The 13,024-nt window shown below is 44.5% G+C and overlaps 1 protein-coding gene across 2 annotated transcripts in view; it reads left to right on the top strand.

The window, feature by feature from the left end:
• ZSCAN16 (zinc finger and SCAN domain containing 16) overlaps positions 1-13,024 on the top strand; it is a 32,137-nt gene that overhangs the window by 7,688 nt on the left and 11,425 nt on the right. Inside the window, exon 4 of one of the 2 annotated variants that reach the window (XM_049654750.1) lies at positions 3,896-4,832. In XM_049654750.1, the coding sequence (XP_049510707.1) occupies positions 3,896-4,832 (937 nt within the window). Of the gene's footprint in view, positions 1-3,895; positions 4,833-12,044; positions 12,839-13,024 lie in introns of those variants that run through there. The other variant, XM_049654748.1, reaches the window with a different exon arrangement.

Raw genomic sequence — 13,024 nt, 5'->3', positions numbered from 1 at the left:
AGTTCTATTTTATGTGCAGTGATGTTTTGGATCTCATCTAGAGTACATTTTATATTTGCTTATGGCTTTAAAAGACCATGTTCTTGCATAAATGTGTACTTTGTGTAATTTTCCTTTGAATTCTGCACACAGATGTATCTAAGGTAGATGTAACGTAAGGTTTTAAAGTGCCCCAAAACTTTACGATAACCACATATAACCAGTGACATGAGATTTTTGTTTTGTCACCCGTGTGGCAGGGTGGTCTGGTGAGTAATGATCGCAGGCCCTGGTCCTAAAAGGAGGCCCGGGAAAAGGCTCCTATCACTCTGGGCAGCTTGCTTCTCTGCTCCACCTCATCTCTGGGTTTTTGCCCTTCATACGTGGATGCCCTGACCCCCATGACGGCTGTCACCCTCCTCAGCAGGGGGCCAGTGAGAGATCTCACATCTACTGTTAGACCTTGGCTCCTTCCCACCCTGCTCCCAGAGTCTCCTTAGTTGACCCATTTGGGCAATTTGGCCAGTGCCTCTGCCTAGGGTTAGGTCTGCCCTTCACTCTGGGTCCTAAAATGGGGTTACTTTCACAGAGAATCTGCCTTGAGTGGGACAGTCTCACTGTTTTCCAGAAACTGTCAACCACTGAGGAAGTGGCCACATCTCCCACCCTGGAGGAGTGTGGTCATTGGGATGCTGCTCGAGTCACGTCTGTAGGAGACACAGGCAGGGCAGTTGTGGGAGCATGCCTTCCCTGGGTCAGGTCGGTGGGAGAGTCTAGGTCTGTTAAAAGACGCTTCTCTGTGTTGGTGACTATTTACCTGGGGTGTCTCAAATGACCCACAGAGCGGAGCTTCAGGATTGACAGACTCCCAGGTTTTGGGGTTTTCTTTTTGTTTTGTTTTTTTTAATTTAACTTCATTTTTTATTTTTTTTAAATTTACATCCAAATTAGTTAGTATATAGTGAAGCAATGATTTCAGTAGGTTCCTTAATGCCCCTTACCCATTTAGCCCATCCCCCCTCCCACAACCCCTCCAGCAACCCTCAGTTCGTTCTCCATATTTATGAGTCTCTTTTGTTTTGTCCCCCTCCCTGTTTTTATATTATTTTTATTTCCCTTCCCTTATGTTCATCTGATTTGTCTCTTAAAGTCCTCATATGAGTGAAGTCATATGATTTTTGTCTTTCTCTGACTAATTTCGCTTAGCATAATACCCTCCAGTTCCATCCACGTAGTCGCAAATGGCAAGATTTCATTCTTTTTGATTGCCGAGTAATACTCCATTGTATATACATACCACATTTTCTTTATCCATTCATCCATCGAAGGACATTTGGGCTCTTTCCATACTTTGGCTATTGTTGATAGTGCTGCTGTAAACATTGGAATGCATGTGTCCCTTCGAAACAGCCCACCTGTATCCCTTGGATAAATACCTAGTAGTGCAATTGCTGGGTCTTAGGATAGTTCTATTTTTAATATTTTGAGTAACCTCTATACTGTTTTCCAGAGTGGCTGCACCAGTTTGCAATCCGATCAACAGTGCAAAAGATATTCTTTCTCCACATCCTTGCCAACATCTGTTGTTGCCTGATTTGTTAATGTTAGCCGTTCTGACAGGTGTAAGGTGGTATCTCATTGTGGTTTTGATTTGTATTTCCCTGATGATGAGTGATGTTGAGCATTTTTTCATGTGTCGGTTGGCCATCTGGATGTCTTCTTTGGAAAAGCGGCTATTCATGTCTTTTGCCCTTTTCTTCACTGGATTATTTGTTTTTTGGGTGTTGAGTTTGATGAGTTCTTTATAGATTTTGTATACTAACTCTTTATCTGGTATGTCATTTGCAAATATCTTCTCCCATTCTGTCGGTTGCCTTTTAGTTTTGCTGATTGTTTCCTTCGCTGTGCAGAAGCTTTTTATTTTGATGAGGTCCCAGTAGTTCCTTTTTGCTTTTGTTTCCCTTGCCTCCAGAGACATGTTTAGTAAGAATTTGCTGTGGCCAAGATCCAAGAGGTTTTTGCCTGCTTTCTCCTCCAGGATTTTGATGGCTTCCTGTCTTACATTGAGGTCTTTCATCCACTTTGAGTTTATTTTTGTGTATGGTGTAAGGAAGTGATCCAGGTTCATCCTTCTGCATGTCACCGTCCAGTTTTCCCAGCACCACTTGCTGAAGAGACTGTCTTTATTCCATTGGATAGTCTTTCCTGCTTTGTCAAAGATTAGTTGCCCATACGTTTGTGGGTCCATTTCTGGGTTCTCTGTTCTATTCCACTGATCTGAGTGTCTGTTCTTGTGCCAGTACCATACTGTCTTGATGATTACAGCTTTGTAGTAGAGCTTGAAGTCTGGGATTATGATGCTTCCTGCTTTGGTTTTATTTTTCAAGATCGCTTTGGCTATTCGGGGTCTTTTCTGGTTCCATACAAATTTTAGGATTATTTGTTCTAGCTCTGTGAAGAATGCTGGTGTTACTTTGATAGGGATCGCGTTGAATATGTAGATTGCTTTGGGTAGTGTCGACATTTTAACAATATTTGTTCTTCCTATCCAGGAGCATGGAATCTTTTTCCATTTCCTTGTGTCTTCTTCAATTTCTTTCATCAGCTTTCTATAGTTTTCAGTGTATAGGTTTTTCACCTCTTTGGTTAGATTTATTCTTAGGTATTTTATGGTTTTTGGTGCAACTGTAAATGGGATCGATTCCTTGATTTCTCTTTCTGTCACTTCATTGTTGATGTATAGGAATGCAACTGATTTCTGTGCATTGATTTTATATTCTGCAACTTTGCTGAATTCATGAATCAGTTCTTGCAGTTTTTTGGTGGAATCTTTTGGGTTTTCCATATAGAGTATCATGTCATCTGCGAAGAGTGAAAGTTTGACCTCCTCTTGGCCGATTTGGATGCGTTTTATTTCTTTGTGTTGTCTGATTGCAGAGGCGAAGACTCCCAATACTATGTTGAATAACAGTGGCGAGAGTGGACATCCCTGTCTTGTTCCTGACCTTAGGGGAGAGCTCTCAGTTTTTCCCCATTTGGATGATATTAACGTTGGGTCCTTCATATATGGCTTTTATGATATCGAGGTATGATCCTTCTATCCTTACTTTCTTGAGGGTTTTTATCCAGAAAGGATGCTGTATTTTGTCAAATGCTTTCTCTGCATGTATTGAGAGGATCATATGGTTCTTGTCATTTCTTTTATTGATGTGACGAGTCACGTTAATTGTTTTGAGGATATTGAACCAGCCCTGCATCCCAGGTATAAATCCGCTTGGTCATGGTGAATACTTTTTTTAATGTATTGTTGGATCCGGTTGGCTAATATCTTTTGAGGATTTTTACATCCATGTTCATCAGGGCAGACTCCCAGGTTTTTCTTTGCAAGAAGAGTAGTCATGTCTTTGGGACCACATCAGTTTCTGTCTGTCCCCACATGATAATATCCTATTGTGCCCCATATGTCCAGACATGCTTGTTCTGCGTATTTGGAAATAGGATACTTTTCTGTGCTCTGACCCCTCATTTTTCAGTACTCCAGGGGCCTTCATGGCCCCCTGCATGGAGCTGCTTCTCAGCTCCACATCAGCACCGGCCCCCTGGCAGCTTCCCTCCTCTCACAGCCCTGTGCCTTCGTCCATCTCGACCCCACTTTGGCCTTCCCTCGGAACCCACTGTCCTCTCAGATCCTCTCCTGTTATTGACTTACGCCCCACTGACCATCTCCGTCTGCACAAGCCATGCCTGGCCAGTGCAGCCACTGCTGGTCCCTCTTCCTTTGCCTTCCCCCACTGTCTTCCTCATATGGTGTGGAACAATTGTGTTGGTATAGTTAAGCTGTGTACTTGTAGTAGATGTGTTTAATTTTACTTCCTGTATGTTTCAGTGATGTTTGAAATCTCTCCTTTTGTTTCAGATGACGTAATCAGAATTGAGAAAGGAGAATCGATTCAAAAGCAGGAGCTTACCATAGATACAGAGTCTCCAAAAAAGTCACCTGGCCAAATCAACGGAAAAGTCCCTCATTGTGAAGAAACCCAAGAACATGAAGGACAGACAAAGAGATATCAGAGAAATTCTTCAACCGAGAGAAGATATAAGTGTGACGAGTGTGGGAGAAGATTCACTCAAAACTCAAGCCTCATTAGACATAAGAGAATCCACACTGGAGACAGACCCTATTCGTGTAACGTGTGCGGCAAAACCTTCATCCAGAGTTCCCAACTTATTGACCATCAGAGAATACATAACCGATTAAAACCATATCAGTGTGATGAGTGTGGAAAAGCCTTTTATTACAGTTCACACCTTGTTCAGCATCAAAGGACCCACACTGGAGAAAAACCTTTCCAGTGCGGTGAGTGTGGGAAAGCCTTTCACTACAGCTCCGGCCTCGTTCGGCACCAGAGGACCCACACGGGAGAGAAGCCCTACCAGTGTCACGTCTGTGGAAAGGCTTTCTGTCTGAGCTCGCACCTGATTCAGCACCAGCGCGTGCACACTGGGGAGAAGCCGTACCAGTGCAGCGAGTGTGGGAAAAGCTTCAGCCAGAGCTCAGGCCTCTTCCATCACCACAGGATCCACAGTGGGGAGAAGCCGTATGAATGTGATGAGTGTGGAAAGGCCTTCAGTCACAGCTCAGCCCTGGTTGGGCACCAGCGAATCCACAGTGGAGAGAGGCCCTATGAGTGTGACGTGTGCGGGAAGGCGTTCAGTTATAGCTCCCATCTTCTGGGACATCGAAGGATCCACACTGGGGAGAAGCCCTATGAGTGTGACGTGTGCGGGAAAGCTTTCCGGCGGAGCTCGCACCTCCTGGTACATCAGCGAATCCACATCGTAGAGAAGCCCTGGTGATGTCAGCAATGGTGCAGAATTATCCATCCGCACTTTGCTGCAGAACGCCAGATAGGGACGTCTCCGTGATGGAGAAGTAGGGAATTCTGTGATCACCATTGCGGTTTCCGGTGTCATTTGAAAATACTTCTGGAGGCTGAAAGAGGCAATCACCTGACAGCTTGCCAAACAAGCATGTCGTCTGATGACCTGGGACCTTGGAGGGGCTCGTTCCACATCCTCAGACTTTCCTCCTGGAAGCAGGGGCCAGGAGATCTCTATAATCCGTTAGATATGTCCCCAGGGTGCTAGAGATGCTGCTATTCCCTCCCCTGCCTCCTTTCCTCCCTATTTTCTTTGGAGTTGGAGTGATGATCTTGTCTGAAGTGTGAGTTTAGAGTTACTTGATTTACATTTTTAAGAATCCTGAATTTTTGGTTAGCTTGATAAAAGACCTCAGCCTATCGGTTGTCTACACTAAAAACATAAATACAAAAACCACTTTGTAATTTGGGATAAACGTTTGGGTGGGTAGGAAGGTTCCATGGGATGGAGCAGGAGGGTTGATCACACACATCCGGTGACCTTTCATATCTTCCACCAGAGATGTCAAACAGGCCAGGGCGCTGTATTTGGCCCGTATGTGCGTTTTTCCCACATAGTATGTTTTGTGATAACATGAAATTATTTCAACTTTTAAAAATCTGGAGATTTCACATCGAATCTGACTTTCCAGATTCTCTCACAAAAACGCATGATGTGGCAATAGTAGATGCCACCTTCCCACGAGGCAGGAGTTGACTGGAGCAGATTATCACCCACTGCGGATGGACACAGTCCACTACCACACAGCGACCTGGGCTCCCTGACCACCCGCTGCTCCCCCTACCTGTGTGAGCCCTGCCCTGCTCTCCGGGCTTCTCAGGACCACCTTGCCACCAAAACACTGCACTTTAGCTTTAGGCGCTGGCCCCCAAGAAGATTTTCTCTGAAGAAAAGGCTTTCTGCTAACAAAAGCTTGAAGATTTACTATAAAAGATTTAAGGAGCACCTGGGTGGCTTAGTCAGTCGGACATCTGACTCCTGATCTCCGCTCAGGTCTTGATCTCAGGGTAGTGAGTTCAAGCCCCTTCTTGGGCACTGCGCTGGGCATGAAGCCTACTTAAATAAACAAATTTAAAAATGTATACTTGAGCACCTGAAGGTAGAGGAAAGCCACGGTAAAATTTTCCTTAGATAGAACGTACAGGTACTTATTGAGAGTCGACTGTGATGGCTTCTAGCCAGACCTGTGGAGACTAGTTCTTCCTGTGAGATGAAAACCGCATGCTGATGGGAGTCAACACTAATGTTGGAGTGAACAGGCTCAGGGCCCAAAGCAGAGGTGCAGCTGAGGGAGAGAAGCTCAAGATCTGAAGCCACAGGGGCGGCAAGGCCGTGGAATGAGGCCCAAATGGGAGAGTGGGGAGAGGATGAGGCCCAAATGGGAGAGTGGGAAGAAAAAGCTACGAATAAGGGAGGGTCAGGGATGAACAGGGAAGGAGAAAGGTCAGAGACACAAGAAAAACCAACCGCAAACAGGAAGTGGAAGCAAAGGCAGTGAAAACGTGGAAGACCTGGAGGCTGAAGCCCTCAGTATTAATCCACCCTTCATTTCTATGCCTTGGAGGTCAAATCCCTGGTAATGAAAGACCCGTACCCAATCTCAGCTCACTGCGGTTTGTACCGCGCCCCGGGCCCTGTGTGGGCCTCTGGGTGATGGGACACAGGACACCGGTGTCCTATGGAAAAGCCATGTTCTACGGCTTCTTAGCAAAGCCAGCCAAGCAGAAGGACTCTCCCCAGGAGAAGGAAGACATTCTTGGCCTCTCTGGGAAGCGGGTGATTTGCCCATTCCTCCTAAAAAGGAAAAAGTGCGTTGTGAGATAGCAGTACCCATCTTATACTAAATAAATGATGTGGCAAAATGAAAAGTCCTTTGCAGACTGTGACAATCATAGCTGTTATTTGTTGGAACAGCAGTTGTGTCCAGCATCTTGTATCTCATGTCAGCATCCCAACTCTTCTGTAAGGTACGATTTAGTATCTTAAACAGTATGTAGATGTGATTTATTCTTACGAAGGGCTTATAATAAAATGAAAAGTTTTTACTATGTTTAAATGTTAAGCAGCCTATACAAGTATTTTTAAAATATGATAATATGTAAAACAGTCTTAAAATAGTAAAAATTGGAAATAACAAAATATCAACAGTGTATTTAGGTCATGAAAAGGGAGTGATTCTCACCTTTCTACTCTATATTCCAGATGAAAACATTAGAATTCATCATACACATGCGGTAAATACTTTTTAAAAATTAAAATATTACAGAATTGAGCCTTTCTGGAGATGATTCTTTGGTAGCTTTTTCAATTATTTCCTTTAGGATTGGTTTGTTTAGGTTTTCCTACTTTTTTTTTTTTTTTTTTTTTTTTAAGTAATCCCTACACCCACCGTGGGGCTCAAAACTGCATCGCTGAGATCAAGAGTCGTATGCTCCACTGACTGAGCCAACAAGGTGCTCCTAGATTTTTCCACTACTTTTTTTTTTTAAGTTTATTTATTTTGAGAGAGAGAGAGCCGTGCACATGAGTGGGAGAGGGGCAGAGAGAGAGAGAGACTGAGAATGCCAAGCAGGCTCCACACTGTCAGCACAGAGCCTGCTTCAGGGCTTGAACTCAAGAACTGTGAGATCATGACCTGAGTCGAAATCAAGAGTCGGATGCTTCACTAGCAGCTACTCAGGCATCCTGATTTTTCTTCTTGAATAAATTTTGGAACTAAAGGTTCTTTCCCAGAAAATCCCCATCATTAAGATTTTTAAAATTTTGATAGCATACTTTCTTCTTCATCTGCTATTTGTCATTTACAATTTTTAAATTTTTTCTCTCAATTGGATTTACTATAGGTTTTTTGTTTTTAATGGGCTTGCTTACAAATAGTCCATTTTTGGATCTGTTAATGTCACTTTTTCTAATTCTTATTTTTCTAAACTTTTACTTGGGGGTTTCTTTTTCTAATTCCTTGAATGCTCAGTGATGTGAGGAACAAAGGCAAAAAGGAAATGTAGATAAAATTAAATTTCCTTATAACCTGCAGCCATTGACAAACACTTGAGGCAGGCAGGGTGTACTCCAGGAACTCCCTACTGTTTCAATGTTAATGCCTCACTGGAGGGAAAAACCTTAACTTGACCTGCTGGATCCTTTGAGTCTTCTTTAACATAAGAAAATCCCTTTGGAAACTTCCTTTGTCTTTACCTCCCCGAACTCCCAAGTAGATAATCAATCTGTCTTCACAATCCCCGGGTGGCTCTTCCTGCCCACAGGTCCAGTCCCCGTGCTATAATAAAACCACCTGTTCGTGCAGAAGATGTCTCAAGAATTCTTTCTTTACCACATCATTTTGTTCATTTATTTTCTCCCTTTTTAAATAATGAAAGCAAGTGAGAATATACACCCATAAAATACTGTTATTTTGAAATAGTGTACTTGTGGGGCACCTGGGTGGCTCAGTTGTTAAGCATCCAACTTTGGCTCAGGTCATGATCTCACCGTTCGTGGGTTCGAGCCCTGCATTGGGCTCTCACCCGTCAGCTCAGTGCCAGCTTCGGATCCTCTGTCTCTCTGCCCCTCCCTGCTCGCCTTCTCTGTTTCTCTCAAAAATAAATAAAACATTTAATTAAATAATAAAATATTTTTAAAAAAGAAACCGTCTACTAGTGTTTTTGTGAGGTGTTCTTTTTCGGGGGACGGGGGAGATGCGGTGGTAAATTTGGAAGATAGAAGTTTAAAAAAAAAAAAAGTTCAGGACCTGAAGCAGGGTTTGTGTTTGGAACCCAGTGAGAGAATTTGATACATTAGATAAGGAGGGAGAAACGCACTGAAGGGGGCAGCAGGGGATAGTGGAGCTTCCTCTGTAGTTTGAATTTGCTCATTTCTGCATCTCCTAAATGTCCCACCCTAGTGTATTTCATCACTTGTATCTGCCTTCAAAGCAAAGGGAAATTGGCTCTGTTCTTCATCTTAAAGGAATTACACCCTTTTACCAGATGACCTGCCAGCCAAAGCATTTCATAGAGAAAAGGGATATTGGTGACATTCCCCAAACAGGAAAGTTGTAGGTTGTGAAGAACGAATGATGTTTTAAAATAATTCTTTCCTGGTTACAGCCAGCAGTAGTAAGTTTGTGTAGAAAGTTACAGTTTACAGGGGTGCCTGCCTGGCTTTGTTGGTGGAGCTACAACTCTTGATCTCAGGGTCATGAGTTCAAGCCCCATGTTGGGTGTAGAGATTACTTAAAAATAAAATCTTTTGTTAAAATGTTACATTTTGGGGCACCTGGGTGGCTCAGTCAGTTAAGCCTCTGACTTCAGCTCAGGTCATGATCTTCCAGTTCATGAATTCGAGCCCTGTGCTGACAGCTCAGAGCCCGGACCCTGCTTCGGATTCTGTGTCTCCCTCTCTCTCTGCCCCTCCCTTGCTCACTCTGTCTCTCTCATTCTCTCAAAAATAAATAAACATTAAAAAAATGTTTAATAAAATATAATTTAAAAAAAGTTTTTAATAAAAAAGTTACGTTTTACAGAAATATATAATGTATAAAATCAGGTTCCCTGTAAGTTTACCTGAAGTGATAATCACTGAGAACACAATTATTCTGTAAAAATAGTATTATATACTGTTTTGTAACTTACTTTTTTTATTCCATATGCCTTTGGTATCTTTGAGTTTTTAGCCTTTAAAAAGATTGGGCATATAAAAATTTAAATTCCCAAATGTGGACATTTGGGTTTCCCACTTCAAATAAACAATGTTTCTTAGTGTATATTTGAACATTTGTGTAAATATTTCTACATGAATAATTCCAAGAAACTCAGTTGCTGCATCAGGAGGTATGGATGTAGTAATTTTAAAAAGTCTTGCTTTCCAAAAATATACAAAGTAAGAATGCCTATATTTTCACATACTTTCCAATACTGAATATGACTAATCTTTCTGTCTTTAGTAATTTGAACAATTTAAGAAAAGTTTGTTATTGTTTTAATTTAAATTCTTTGTGAACTTGAGCTCCTTTTCATATTATTGTCTATTAATATTTATGTTCTATAAATGTCTACTTAAGTTTGCCAATTTTTCTATTGGCTTGTTGATATTTTTCTTTTCTGTGTGTGTGTGTGTGTGTAAGAGGTCTGTGTGTTTTCGGAAAATCAGTCCTGTGTCTTTTAGATGGCTAGCATATGTTACTCTGGCTTAGTTTTTATTTTCTTCATTTGAAATTGCAAATTTTAACATCGCCAGTTACATTCGTCTTTTCCTTTATGAGTTTTCAGTTATATGTCTTTAGGGTTTTATGCCATGCTCAGAACCATCCCCACTCCAAGGTAGTAATAGCTTTTGAACCAATCTCCCTGCTTCTGCCCTCGTCCAATCCCCTTCACTTACAAGTTTATTTTTTTTTATTTTATTTTTTTTTAATTTTTTTTTTTTAACGTTTATTTATTTTTGAGACAGAGAGAGACAGAGCATGAACAGGGGAGGGGCAGAGAGAGGGAGACAGAGAATCCGAAACAGGCTCCAGGCTCTGAGCTGTCAGCACAGAGCCCGACGCGGGGCTGGAACTCACAGACCGCGAGATCATGACCTGAGCCGAAGTCGGACACTTAACCGACCGAGCCACCCAGGCGCCCCACAAGTTTATTTTTAACACGGTAATCTTTTCAGTAACTGCATCTGAACATGTTACTCCTCTTCTCAGAAATTCTGAATGGCTTCCCAAGAATAAAAAGCAAGATCCTTGAACTCACCCAAGACCCTCATTTCTCTCCCTCTCTCTACTCCCAACACCCTTTTCTTCCCTTAGTTTTGGACACATAAGCCTCCTCCCTGTGCCTAGAATATTTCAAACACACTCCACTCCAGCCTGTGCATTTGCTATCCTCTCCCTGAAACAAATTTACCCTGATGACACACTCACCCATCTCCCTCAATCTTTGCTTAAATGCCAATGTACTAGTGAGGTCCTCCATGTCCACCCTACTTAAAATTGCATTACTTGTTTCTCCCTCCAAACTTCGTATTTCCTTTATTTTCTCCTTGGCAGTAACATCCACCATCTAATACACTATACGTTTTTCTCATTTTTTTATTGCCTGCCTCCCTACCTCATATGTACAAGCGCACACACACACTAAATTATAAAATCCATGAAGGCAAGGGCATTATCTTCTGTTATAGTTACAGCTTCCAGAACAGTGCCCGGCATAGTAGGTGAATAATCAGGGTTTGTATAAGAAAGGGAAAGAGGGGGAAAAAAAACAACAACAACGATGCATTTCTAACCCAAGAGATTAGCAAACATCGAAATATTTTACAAGATCATATGGCCAAATATAGGTAAACCAGAACATCTCTACTGGGTTTCATGACTGGTAATGTTACCAGTTACAAAAGTACGAATACCCTTCCTCTATACTCCACTAATTCTACTTCTAGTAATATATACTATGGAAATAACCTTACACATGAGACAGAAATATGTTTACAGTAACTTATTGCAGCAGCGTTTGTAAAAGAAAAGATTGGAAACCTACATGACTATCAACGGGGTAATTATTAATAAACGACGGCACATACGACCAACTGAGTACAATGCAATTGTTTAAATAGAGGAGGAAAAGAAAAGAAAAGAAAAGAAAAGAAAGGAAAGGAAAGGAAAAGAAAAAAGCAAGCCGGAGGCTGCAGGAAGCCCTTTACGAACAATCTCCAGTATTAGTTGGTAAGAGGAGACAAGCGAGGGGAACGTGCACCTGCCGGATGCGCCTACCCACCCGTGAGCGTGTCCCGAAAAACACTGTCAAACTAAATGCTGGAGAACACTCTTCTTAAATACTGAACGATGTGAATGCATTGTTTTTTCATACCACGTATTTAATAAGTGAACCTAAAAAGCACTGGCAGGACGCGCCGCGGGCCCCGCCCAGGGCCCGCTGGTCCGCCAGGTCCTCCCCGGAAGGCGGGCAGGGAGGTGCGGCCGCCGCCACAGAGGCAAGGCTGCCTAGAGCGGCCGGAAGTGCCCGTGGCCGACGCCATTGGCCGGCCGGGTTCCAGCCTTTGTTCCGGGCCGCCGGGAGATCGCGGCGGTGGTCCCTGTGCGTGTGCGCGGGCGAGGTGAGTCCGCCCTGGCTCCTGGGTCCTGTACGGGGAAGGGGCCGGGGGCGGGCGGGTCCCGGGCGGGTCCCCACAGCCGCGGAGCCCCGGGCGGCGTGTGTTTCGCGGCGGCCTGTGCAGCCGCCGTGCGTGCTCCCGGGTAACCTGTACGCAACCCGGTGAGCAGCGCGACCTTCGTGCAGGTGAGCACCTGTGGCTCCGGGCTGCGTAAGCAGCGTCCGCTGCCCCCGAGCCCCGGAGAGAGGACAGCCCCGCTCGGCGCGCGTCCGCGCAGCCTTCGAGGGCGCCGGCCGCCCGGGGTAGCGTGGCTTTGCGCTCGCTGCACCTTCCGTCGTTTCTCCGCCTCCAACTTTCTCTCCGAAACAAGCTTCCCAGAGACCGGCCTTGAATCCGCCCCAGAGACGATTATCCTCCAGCACAGCCCAGAATGGCCGCAGCCCTGGAACCCGAGGGACAAAGAGGACTCGGGGTAGCGAAGGCGGAAGACCGTTACCGGGGACGGGACTCCGGCCCACAAAACTACAGCCCCCGCAAGAGGGAAGTGTTCCGGCAGCACTTCAGGAGGCTCTGCTATCGGGATGCACCCGGGCCCCGGGAGGCTCTCACCCGGCTGTGGGAGCTGTGCCGCCGGTGGCTGAGGCCGGAGTGCCACACCAAGGAGCAGATTTTAGACCTGCTGGTGCTGGAGCAGTTCCTGAGCATTCTTCCCAGGGACCTGCAGCAGTGGGTGCAGGCGCACCATCCAAACACTGGGGAGGAGGCGGTGAGCGTGCTGGAGGACCTGGAGAGAGAGCTGGATGAGCCTCAGAAGCAGGTGGGAAGGGGACAGTGCCCAGGCTGTGAGAGATGAGGGTGTATGGACCGAGCCAAAGCAGAAAAGGCATGGGAAAGGACATCTGAAGGTATTGCATATGTTATCCTAGAGGAGAACAAGGCTTAGGGAGGGACCTGGCTGCCGATGTCGAATAACGCAAGTGTAGTTCAGTAAAGACGCCGGGGA

Source organism: Panthera uncia (assembly GCF_023721935.1).
Source record: "Panthera uncia isolate 11264 chromosome B2 unlocalized genomic scaffold, Puncia_PCG_1.0 HiC_scaffold_25, whole genome shotgun sequence".
Taxonomy (NCBI): domain Eukaryota; kingdom Metazoa; phylum Chordata; class Mammalia; order Carnivora; family Felidae; genus Panthera; species Panthera uncia.
Note: the sequence above shows the minus strand (reverse complement) of the source record. Positions and strands in the feature narration are given on the sequence as shown.